This window comes from Dipteris shenzhenensis, chromosome 9, assembly GCF_047967505.1.
Source record: "Dipteris shenzhenensis isolate YYH24624 ecotype China chromosome 9, Dip_SZ_1.0, whole genome shotgun sequence".
NCBI classification, from domain to species: domain Eukaryota; kingdom Viridiplantae; phylum Streptophyta; class Polypodiopsida; order Gleicheniales; family Dipteridaceae; genus Dipteris; species Dipteris shenzhenensis.
The window spans coordinates 14,530,240-14,542,547 of NC_141604.1; the positions used below are offsets into that span (position 1 = coordinate 14,530,240).

A 12,308-nucleotide genomic window follows, 5' to 3' on the forward strand; every position below is an offset into this window, starting at 1 on the left:
GAAGAACCTGAAACTTTTGAAGAAAACAAAGATAATGTGCACTGGATGAATGCCATGCACAATGAATTGCAATCCATTGAGAAAAATCAGACTTGAAATGTTGTGGATTTAACACCAAGCAAACATGCCATTGGCACCAAATGGGTTTTCAAAGTGAAAAGGAAGCAAGATGGGTCTACTAATAGGTACAAGGCATGGCTGGTTGCCAAAGGCTATGCTCAGAAAAAGGGCATAGATTATGAGAAGACTTTTGCTCCTACGTCCCGTATGACCACTATCAGATCAATTATTGCCATGGCTGCAACTTTTGTTAGGAATGTCCATCAGTTGGACATTAAAACAGCTTTCCTTAATGGGGACTTACACGAAGAGGTTTATGTCAAACAACCTCTTCGCTTTGAACTTTCAGGCAATGCGCTTCAGGTTTGCAAGCTCAATAAAGCTTTATATGAGCTGAAACAAGCCCCACGTGCATGGTATGCCAAGATTGATGCCTTCCTGGCAAGTAAGGGGCTACACAATAGTCCCACTGAAAGCACCCTCTACATCAAGAAGGACGGGGGGGATATTTTGGTCATCATTCTTTATGTAGATGACATGTTGCTCACAGGGTCAAATGAGGAAATAATTGCAGATTTCAAGGCTGAATTTGACATGACAGATTTGGGCATGTTAAATTTCTATTTGGGGATCTAGTTTGTACGAGACAAGCATGGCATTGTTATGTCTCAATCCAAGTATGTGCAAAAAGTCTTGGATAGGTTCAACATGCAAGATTGTAAGCCTAAAGCCACTTCCATGGAGCCACGGCTGAAGCTTACTATGTATGATGCAGGTGAATCAGTGGATGCCACACTTTACAGCCAGGCTGTTGGATGCCTCATTTATTTGTGCAATACACGGACCGATATTCAGTCTGCAGTATCTCAGGTGAGCAAGTATATGCACAGCCCAAAGACAACACATTGGCAGGCTATAAAATGCATCTTCCGTTCCTTGCAAGGCACAAAGTCTTATGGCTTGATGTTTCCCAGGGGGGGTGACTTGCAGATGCATGCTTATAGTGACTCACATTGGGCTGGAGACTATGCCACTAGGCAGTCCACAAATGGTAATTGTTTCTTTTTGGGCAAAGCTTGTATTTCTTGGCTGAGCAAGAAACAATATACTGTGGCTACTTCCTCATGTGAAGCTGAGTATAGGGCAGCTTTCACAACGACAGTTGACTGTGTTTGGCTGCGTCGTTTGTTTGCTAATCTTCATCTCTTATTGGAGGGTCCTTCTCCAATTCTCACTGATAGTCAGAGTGCTATAGCAATGGCAAAGAATCATGTATTTCATGCTCGCACGAAGCACATTGAGGTTCATTATTATTATGTCAGAGAGAAGTTGCATGCAGGGGAGATCAGTATGATCTATGTGTCAACACATGACAATGTTGCAAACATTTTCACCAAAGCACTTCCACGTGAGAAGTATGAGGCATTTCACAGTGCCCTGAACTTATCGCCTTTTGGTGATTGATCACTTCCTTGTACATCATCACATTCGCATTACAGAGGGGTGTTAGAATTACTGGCATACTCTAGGCAGTGATCAATGTAATCTATAAGTGAGTAAGGGGCACTTTCCCCTCGCTAGAGGTTTTTTCCCCTAACCACAGTTAGTGGGTTAGTGTGGTTTTGTCACTTAGACAAAACCACCTCCACACTTGTAGTTCTCTCATCTTTTCTCTTCCAGCTTTGATGTTTTGCTCTCTTGCTCTCATCTCCATTTCCTTCACCATCTAGCCTGGCTTCCGGCCAGCAAGGTGGAAGGGATTTGGACAGAGAGTCTACATGCACTCGAGGTGGACCATGCGGGCTCAAGTCTACAGATATCCGGCAGATAGTAGAAGTATGTGGTGATAAGATCAAAGGACCACGCTCTGGTGGGACTTTGAATCCATCTCTATTTTGTATTGTGTCCATAGCTTCGGACGAAAATATATATTCTTTTGGTAGCTTCTATATCTGGTTGGATGATTGTCTATTGATGAGTCCGCACATCTATTTGAGGCACATAAGTTTAAGAAGTTTGTGATTCCACTCCTATGTGAGCTCCTGGGCTATTCTATCAGTCTTCTCCTGTGCGTACCCTCTGTTGGTCGATTTCTAAAAGAGTGTCCCTTTCAAGAATGTCTCTTTGTGAAAGGTGCATCTTTCAACGTATGAGCATGTCTTTTCACGAACAGGTGCTGACCCTCCCTTCGCATGGGGTATATCCCAAAAAGGAAGGGGTGTGACCCTTCATGAAAGGGTCCATCCCTTAGATCGTGAAAGGTTGTGACCTTTCACGATGGGGTATATGCCCCTTGCATTAATAGGTTTAACTCCACATGAATGGGGCATCTCCATTCAATGAAGAGGCAGGTCGTTAGTGTGGGACAACCACATGGAGACAAGTATTGTCATGCCATTCATGTCATCTAGTGACATGAGGGTATGGAGAGGCTACTATGGCATCACGTGGGGCGGGGTGTGAAAATTTTTGCACTGCTTCTCTATCCCTTCCATGTGCAAATGTGTGGCATAGTTGGTATTACGTGAAGACTAGAAAGAGAGAGGCCTAGGTATCATGATCCAGAGATGCAGAGCAGAGCCATGTTATTGAAGCTCGTTGTCAATGGTAGGAAGTGACCCATCGGAAAGGTGTACCATTCCAAAAGTGTCCATTCATCCAACCATCCATAGTGTAAGGTTTTCGAAAAGGAATGTGTCACAAATAGGTAGGCTCAAATGGCACACGGAATTCCCAAGCAAGGGTCGCTTGGAAGGCGTGGGCATCATCGATCCAGAGATACAGAGCATAGCTCTCTTGGGAAAACTCATTGCTGATCCATCGAAGCTCCTGTTATGGTAGGGGCCTCTAAGAAAGAAGCCTTGCATAGAAGAATAGTAGCAACAGTCTCACCGATGGATCTTCATAGGTTTCCTGCCATAGGGAAGGGGTCGCCACAGATGCAAAGTTTGATCAGAGCGTGGAGGCATCTATCAAGTAGCCTTATCCAAGTAGTCCCCAGATCAAAGACAAGTTCGAGCGTTATCTCCTTATCTGGCACCCAAATGTCCAGGTCATACATTGGACACAATGGGATAGCTTGAGAATAGAGCTAGCGTGGATGAGGTTTAGATCCCATTAATTGAGCTAGCCTAAGAATGGCATGGCTATTCCAAGACTAGCAGAACTAATTAAGCGCAAAGCATGGATTCCAAGTCTACTTTTGGCATGCAACTTGAGTTTAGGGCTCACTTCTAAGGATAGCCAATGCTTGGCCTATAAGCTAGGTCAAGGGCTTAGTGTTCAGAGTCCAAGGAGTTGGACTCTCCTCTAGATGTATACATGTTGCCTAGTAGCTGAAGCAAGGGGCATGTGCATGTCTTCACCTTGAGGCTAGCTGGCTCTCATGGTGGTCTCGACCTCGGGCTCGGGGGAGGCTCGACATACTGGGCCTATGGGTAGGAGGTGAGCTGCTATCTCGAATCCATATGGGTTGTTTGCAAGATTCTCTCGAATCATTATGGACTCTAGTTCGAAGGTGAACCCCTCTAGGGCCATATGTTAACTTGACTAAGTTTGGGGCTGTTGGATTTGTTATCAAAAACAACTTCGAGCGGATTGAGTCATGTTGCTTTGGAGAAAGCGTAAATTCCCTTCAGTGTGCTTACGTTGGTAAATTATGCACATGTCCCTTGTAGTAATAGTCGGAAGTGGTTGGACGAGCATGGTTGTTTGTGCTTGTGGAAAAGCTACTTTAGGGTTTCTGGAGCTTCATGGGCTGATAGCGAATTTTAGCAAAGTGATTGATCTACTTTAAGGATGCAGCACCCCATGAATTTAGTAACAGAGACACTCCTTTCTTAGAGTTGGAAGGTTGTAGGAGTTGGAACGTTCCTTTTATCTGGTATACCCAGCACAAAGGAGACAGACTATTTGATGCACATATTTGGTGTATTGGCTGGTGGGCTGATGTGACCTGACAGCTAGGCCACGAGTTGCGCAGATTGTTGTATCAGATAATGAGCTTATAGACTTCAGGGCTGTCCATGGCTGTGTTGGCCTTAGTGTGAAGGATTCTCTGTCCAAAGTAGGATTACCACGACAAGGCTAGCAAGGTAGACATTTGCAGATTTGGTGTATTGGCTGGCATGAGTTGCGCAGATTGTTGTATCAGCTAATGGGCTGTTATGCTCTGACTTTCAGGGCTGTCCATGGCTGTGTTGGCCTTGGTGTGAAGGATTCTCTGTCCAAAGTAGGATTACCACAACAGGGCTAGCAAGGAGGACAAACGCATCTCACATGCACTAAGGATTGCCATTGGACAGATGAGAGTCTCGTCCCATCAGCTAGGGATAGAGGCAGGTAGAGCTGCTGCATTCCGAGAGAGCAACAGATATGCAGGCTTTGCACACTCGGGGAGGTGGAGATAGAGGAGCACACTCTATGCATATGTACGGCATATTATGAGATTCGAGGGCGTACCACAACCTATACTCGGATTTGGTCCTCACTCTCGCTTGATCCCTTTCCAAAACCAGGTTTGTGCCGGTCTTTATTTGATGGAGATGCAACGACGTAGAGAGACTATTATGAGACAAATTAGACTGTCTGTGCCGACAATATTACTTGAGCTAGAGACAGATGCAGCCCAGTGACATGTCACAGATTTCTATGCCTTTGCGTCAGCCCCGGAACACAGCGGAATGGAGGAGGAGGAGATAGATGATATGCAGGGAGAGTGGACTAGTGGGAGGAGACGGCATGGAGTGGCAGAGCAGAGAGTTGCTAGACCACGCACCATGGAGGTCTAGCCTATCACAACCTTTCTTCGAGGTGAGCGACAGAGTCGAGGGGATATGCTTTTTGAGTCTCTCAGTTTCCTATGTGTACTTGTTGTAAGTTATGTTTTCTTTGAGATTTCTTAGTACTCTGCGGTGGTCCTAGTTGTTGAAAATGGGGAGAGGGTGAGAGACACATGATTGGAGACAAGAGCTGAGGCACGAACTGATGTTGATTGATTGATTAATCACAGCAAGTACATAGCCTCTTTTATAGGCTTATCTTCCCACACAGACACCTCATAGATGAGGTCACACACAAGAGAATCTAGATCCTATAATCTAGGGGAGGAATCACACCTACCACATGAGGTGGCACAAGTGGCCTCAAGACTCTTCACACTCACACAACTGTAGGACACTCCTAGGACTCTAGGACCACACACACTAGGACTCCGATTCCAACAAACCACCCTTCGGAGCTAGGGTGAGAAACTATGACATCTTCCAGACTGTGCATCCCAGGCAATTTCAGAGGCTAACAGCTGAGCATAATTCAGAGGTTGAACCAAGCACTCTCATGGCTTAGGTGTCAACGTGATCAGAGACTCAAATCTGAGCATGGAGTCATAGGTCTAGGGAGTACACCAACATCCTGGAACTCGGCCAGGCCTGATAAAGGAAAGACATAACAACCCCCCTTGTCTCCTAACTGGGTACATGGAAATAAGTGGAGCCTTTTATAGGACAAGGCACACAAAATGACAAATTATTACATCATTTAGGGGGACTACCCAAGGCAGAGTACCTAACACACATGACTCTAGAAAGCCCACTCTTCATCTATCACCTCATGGAGGGATAGACCAGAAACAGCAGCAGTGCAGGCTTGTTCCTCAAGTCCAGAAGGTGTAGCTTCATCGTCTTCGTCCTCACTCTACTCCGCAACCAAATTGGCATGTTCTTTGGCTTGTACCTTTGCCATCTTCTTGAAGCAACGATCCTCTGGATGGCCAAGTTTCTGAAGGTAATTACATTTAAGAGGTTTTCCTTTCTTCTTGGGCTTATTCTTGAGAAAGAATGCTTTGCCAGATTCGAAGAAAGATTCTGCTTTCTCTGTAAGCCTACGGTCCTCATCAATGAGATGAGCTACCATATCCTTAAAGCTCATATTGCAGCTGACTCTTAGGACAGCAAGGATCTCATTGTACTTGGAAATGTCTTCAATACTTGAGAGAAGTACAGCAACTTGATCATCATCTTCAACAATGGCTCGGATGGCAAATAATTTGTTGTAGAATTGACCCAAGATTGCTCAAGTGTTCATTGAGGGTTTCAGTTTCCTTCATCTTGAGCTTGAAGAGTTTTTGTTTAAGAAATACTTTGGAATTATTGATCTTATTTCCAAACAAATTCTCTAATTTTTCCCAAACGTCATTTGCAGTCTTATCAAAATCCACATGGTGGATAAGGTTGTCAGCTAAAGCTGGGCCAATGACAGCCATTGCTTTATCATTTTGGTTCTCCCACCAATTGATTCCAGCATCATCACTTTGGGGTTTTGGCTCCTCGCCATTGGTGATATTCCATATCCCTTCTCGCATAAGAAGAAGCCGTAGTTTCGTCTGCCAAGTTGGGAAATCGCTCCCTGAGAATTTCTCGATGAACGAGGAGTTTTTTATGCTATTCATTGGTGGGAAGGTCTTAGCTATTATTACAGCCAGTGTCTAAATCCCTTACAATGTTTACTCAAATTTCAAAAAAGGCCCAAATTTTACATGGTAGAAGCTTCAATTATGCCAAAGGAAGACACACGACAGAAAAGCCCTAAATTTTTGGGTTAGGGTTGCTGCAAAATTAGGGTTTGCAGAAAATTGTGGCTTTTCGAAATTTCCTAGAGCATAGTGTTCTAGCAATACTAGGGAAGCTTCAAACCATAAAAGCCCCAACAAATTCACCCAAAATGAGGCAAAATTCTTGAAAAGCGCAATTTAGGGTTTTGGGCTCAGAAATGCAGCAGGAAAAGTGTGAGCATGAGAGTAGGCAGAATATCTCAGACGGACTGTTTGCAGAAGATAGCGCACATTTCAAGGCCGGCTGTACGGACAGTACTGCAAAAGCTTACGGACAGGATGCTTGTTTGTAAGGCGCAACAGTCCGTACAGTCCCTACGTCTGTACGGCCTGTTTGCTGGTCAATGGAGAGGCGTACGTCCGGGCTGATACGGGCTCTTGTACACTGATGCTGAGGCTAAAGAGCAGTCGATGATGAGGCTTGGGTAGGAGCTCATGTGGAAAGGCAAAAGAAGAAGAGGGAGTGCTTCGAGGAAGGAGAGGTGAACTAGAGTGGCCCAGCGGAGGAGAGAGGTAGCGGCGAGGCAACGGAGAGGGGAGAGGAGAATCAGGGCAGTAGCATCCGAGTGGCGCAGATTTCGAGGCTTTTTGGTACGGGCCTGCTGTATGGCAAATCGTACGTCAGTATGACAGATCGTACGGCAATACGGCAAATTGTATGGCAGATCATACAGCAGCTGCAGAGGTCAGGTTGTACGGAAGATTGTATGCTGCAGGTACGGTCGTACGGCAGGCAAGCCGTACAGGCTATACGGCTGATTTGCAGTGGGCTGTGCGATCTTCTTGTAGGTCGATGAAGAGGCTTCGGAGCTGACTAAAGGATTGGCCGTTGGTGAGGCAAGGCTCAGTCAGGGAAGACCTGCTCTGATACCAACTGTTGAAAATGGGGAGAGGGTGAGAGACACATGATTGGAGACAACAGCTGAGGCACGAACGGATGTTGATTGATTGATTAATCACAACAAGTACATAGCCTCTTTTATAGGCTGGGCAAGCCTTATCTTCCCACACAGACACCTCATAGATGAGGTCACACACAAGAGAATCTAGATCCTATAATCTAGGGGAGGAATCACACCTACCACATGAGGTGGCACAAGTGGCCTCAAGACTCTTCACACTCACACAACTGTAGGACACTCCTAGGACTCTAGGACCACACACACTAGGACCACACACACTAGGACTCTGATTCCAACACTAGCGAACCCCTTGCTTCAGCCCACAGCCACTTGTATGGGTCACTCTATGATTGGACTTTGTCTCATAGGCCCGCGAGGCTCCCCGAAGACGTTAATACATCTCTCTCTCTCTCTCTCTCTCCCCAGTAGCACACACCAACGGAAAGAAGTTGGATGTTATTTTAGCAATGTGTGATTCCTCAGCACCATCTTGTTGTTTAGATTCCGTTGTGGGGAGCATTCGCTGTAGCAATCAACCTCCACCTCACTTATCCAACATGTCTTTGCTCGTCTATTCTTTCTATTCCTCCTTGTGGGACAATCTAAGAATTTATGAATGCCATCACATCTTCATAGTAGCCCATTGCCCTCATACTTGTTGATACGTTTGGGTTGTAATCACTTTCTTGCATATTACCAAGGAACACCGTTCCCTTCATATGAAACTTGGGAACGTTGTTCTGCTCAGGATGACTATTGGGAATGCCTAGGGAACATCAAACATACGGAACAGCCTAAGAGCATTCCCTAGGCCATCCCAAAGGGACTAGTCACTAAATGAAAGTATTCAGCTTTGTAGAAACCAACTTCTCCTTTCTTGTGTACAACTTGGCACTCATTGCTTGTCTTTTGAGGGCCTTTTCCTAGTTGCCTTGTTTTTTATGCCATTTGGCAATCCATCATCGTTATTTTATATTGGCTGTCCTAGAATTGTATTGACTTCATCCAATATATACCTAGATGAATCCAAGAATATTCCCAAACTCATCCTCTAAAAACACAACATAGTGCAGTTTCAATCTCACGATAGTCACTCATAAGATTGAAAACCATAAACTCCATCATCCATAGCAGGGACTAGCTACTATGACATCCCCACTGACATCATCAGCGCCCAACAGTGGGTGTAGACCATAGTATAAAAATATGCTCTCACACATACAAATCCACACACCCACACATACTTGAGCATCCTTTTATACAAAGTCTTCGTACTGAGTTTCTGTCGGCACTCCGGAGGTAAAGGGCAAACTCAGCCATGATGAAGGCTAGCACTAAAGGAGAAGACTAATAAAAAAGTAATCCAAAATCTCTTCATTCAAGCTACAACTGCTTGTGAAGTCTAAACGATTTCATTTTAGTCTCTCCCAAACGAGCATCTAAATCTAATATCCCCACAAGGAAATAAACATGGTTAAGAGACCGATGGATGTGTACTAATAGCTTTCCTATCACCTGTGCCAATGCAGTCACCTTTGTTTCCCTACGCAATGGCACCTTCTCACGTGGTCAAAGTCCTCTTGTGACAAACTTTGTACTCATCCCTACGCAACGGCACCTTCTCACGTGGTCAAAGTCCTCCTCTTGTAACAAACTTTGCATGAATGGATATGAGAGTCCAAATGGAATCGCAGAGATTGCCTTTGATTCCAAATGAAAGGGAGAGGAGAGCAAAAAAGGTGATACATGGTACAACAATGTTTGCACACTTAATCACACCAATAACTTAGGCATATAAGATACTTAACTCAGGTCATAATTCAAGAACACTCCTCAGCAGTACTTTAAACATCAACCCTAATATGACTATCCTAACCTCCATAACACGTCCAGACGTGGACCTAACATTCTCCCCCCTTATTCAAAGAAGGACTAGTTTCAGATTTTTTACATCTTCTGTAGTTGGAATAAATTGAGCCATCCTGGTTAATTGATCCACAATTACACATGCCCCCTGTGAGTCCTAGGTAATTCAACAATATAATCCACAGAGATACTCTCTCATTTACAAAATGGGATCTCAAAAGGATGTAATAACTCACCTACCTTTAAGCATTCAACTTTATTGATGTGGCATTGTCGGCACTTCATTACAAAGCCTTGGATGTCCTTATTCATTCTAGGCTAGTAAAACTATATGTTTAACTCTTCTAAATTCCTTGTTGTCTAGCACTCAAACTATCAAGACATTCATAAGGAGCTCATCTTTTTGAATTTTTTGTCCTGTAGCAAAACAAAAGAATGGTATGGAATTTTCCAAATATATGGCTTTTATACACACATAAATACATACATACACACAAACCATATGACAACATGCCTGAAAAAGTTTGAGCTAGTTCAAAACACATGAGAAAATCTTCACTTCTAACTTCGCACAGCTAGCCAAGAGAGGCCCTCATCCAAACCATCATATCTCTTCTCAAGAAATGACTACAACTAAGCAGATTTTGCTCTAATGGAACAGGAAAAAGACATAGAGTCCATGATGAAAAGAAACAAAAATGCTAGGGGAGGGAACTGTGAGTTCCAGAGGTGACGGGCGAAAAAACAATTGACACAAGGAGGTATCACAGAAAGCTTAGAGAGCCTAACATGTGCATGTTTTAGTAGGCTGTTGACTGCTTTGTCTACGGTATCACACAAAAAAGGTTAGGTAAGCTTTCCAGAGATATGACATTCACCTATCTCACAAGAAACTCCTAAATAGACTACTCGGACTTGGAACAGCACAAATTGCTTAAACTTGGAGACATGCTTCAACCAGTTGATAGCTCAACATTCAAGGCAGTCTCAGTCTGCGCAACTGTCCTAGAGGAAACTATAAAACAGTCCCATCTCTTCTATGCACTATTTACAACTAGGTAGATTATCAGAGAGCAGGGGAGAGAATACATAAGGAAAAGAAACAAGGTAATATGGGTTTAATTACCCACCATTATTCTTTTCAAATGATGTCTAACCATCTGAGCGGCCTTGGTTGTTAGTATACTATGAATGCAGTTTCTTTTGTTTATCTAAGAGAGAGGACAATAAGTTAATAGTCAGGGATATGCTCAAAGTCGTGAAAATTCAGGAGTATAAGGGTTGTAGCAATTCTACTTTCCAATGAGACGCCAATATCATGAACTGAAAAAATTAAAAAAAATCTTAATTCCCACCTTCAATTTTTTATGCACAAAATAGACTAAAAGAGAAAAAGAACCTTACTTGGCCCTCTCAAGAGCTTGTTCAGCCTCAAATCTCTCTCTCCAAGCGAGAAAAGTCTCCACAGTGACTGCTTCACCATGGGGTTCAATAACCTACTTAAAAAAAGAGCCAACCCCCCCAAACCGAAAAAAACAGCAAGCAAAGAAACCCGCTTTCACGTTAGGTGCTTGGGTGGTCTACAAACCCAGGTTAGAACTTATGCATTGAACTTTCCTAACATCACATTCCAAACTTATTATACATAGATACCAAGTTCAGCATCAACAAACATTGCACCTTAAAACCATGAGCCCAAAAAGGACAGAAGAAAAAAGAACAAAATGCTATATAGACTTTTAATTCAACTCATTGAAAGGTTACTAACCTCATCTTTTGCTTCCTCCTCTGTCTCATCATCCAAGTCAGAACCATGCTCTTCATTGTATCTTTCTCGCAACCATTCTTTGGCTGACGTTGCAAGGGTATACATCATAGCCATGCCAACATTCTCCATTGCCTATAGTATGATGTGTACATGAACAAGTAGTACTCTCTCTCTCTCTCTCTCTCTCTCTCTCTCTCTCTCTCTCTCTGTGGAAATGTTTATGACCATGTAGTACATAAACGTTTCCGAATAGGGGAGCTGGGGTTAAAGCACAAACACCCTACCCCATCCTATTGGCTGCTGAAACAAACACAATATCTCTAGAGGGGAGGTGATGTGTCAGTTCACGGCTTGCCTTAACAAAGTAGTGAAGGTGTTTACCAGTAGGATACCACACAAGGCGATGGAGGTGTTTACCAGTGAAGGTATTTACCAGTGGGATACCACACAAGGCGATGGACATGCAAAGACCGAGATGCCATAGTGTAGGGGATGAAATGGATGGAAACATGGGGTATAACAGCTGCGGATATAACAGAAGTTGCAATTGAAATCAGAGAGATAGTGACGCAGAAAATGCAACTGAAGCTATGGCAAAATCGGGGGAAAAAATACAGTTTTACAAGTAGGAGATAAACTTAATGGACGACTACAGGATGCAGAAATAGCTCAGGGAAGACATCAACATTTCAAAGGCATCTAATCTACAAAATTTGAGCCATTTCACATGATCTAGAGGTGGAGAGGGATAGGTGGACAAGGCCCAGAATCCCCTGAAAAGAAAGGACCTGCAAAATCTGCCCCACAGGGGAGGTAGAAAATGAGCAGCATGTACTCCTAAAATGCCAAGCTTACACACACATTAGGGGGACAGCAGAAATAACTTGAAAAGTCTCCTCGAGCAGCCGGCAAAAAAACTAGGGAGTTACATAGAAAAAGTCTTACAACACTGTAACACGGTAATACAGCTAGCTCAACAAGTACTCACTACATAGCAAGTTTTGTGATATCTACTTTCACTAGATGTAAGGGATGACTATTAGTTAACAGTGATCACCAATCGCATAGATCCTGAAGGATCTCATGCGGACTGTAATAAAAT

At 43.7% G+C, this 12,308-nt stretch overlaps 1 protein-coding gene across 2 annotated transcripts in view; it reads right to left on the bottom strand.

Moving 5' to 3' along the window:
* Nucleotides 1–12,308, bottom strand: part of LOC147898248 (Ubiquitin-conjugating enzyme family protein) — a 120,550-nt gene that overhangs the window by 54,553 nt on the left and 53,689 nt on the right. For both annotated transcript variants that reach the window (XM_087379258.1, XM_087379259.1), the window contains exons 9-10: nucleotides 11,207–11,338; nucleotides 10,843–10,934 (exon numbers count right to left, since the gene is read on the bottom strand). In XM_087379258.1, coding sequence (XP_087235384.1) covers nucleotides 10,843–10,934; nucleotides 11,207–11,338 — 224 coding nt within the window. The remainder of the gene's footprint in view (nucleotides 1–10,842; nucleotides 10,935–11,206; nucleotides 11,339–12,308) is intronic.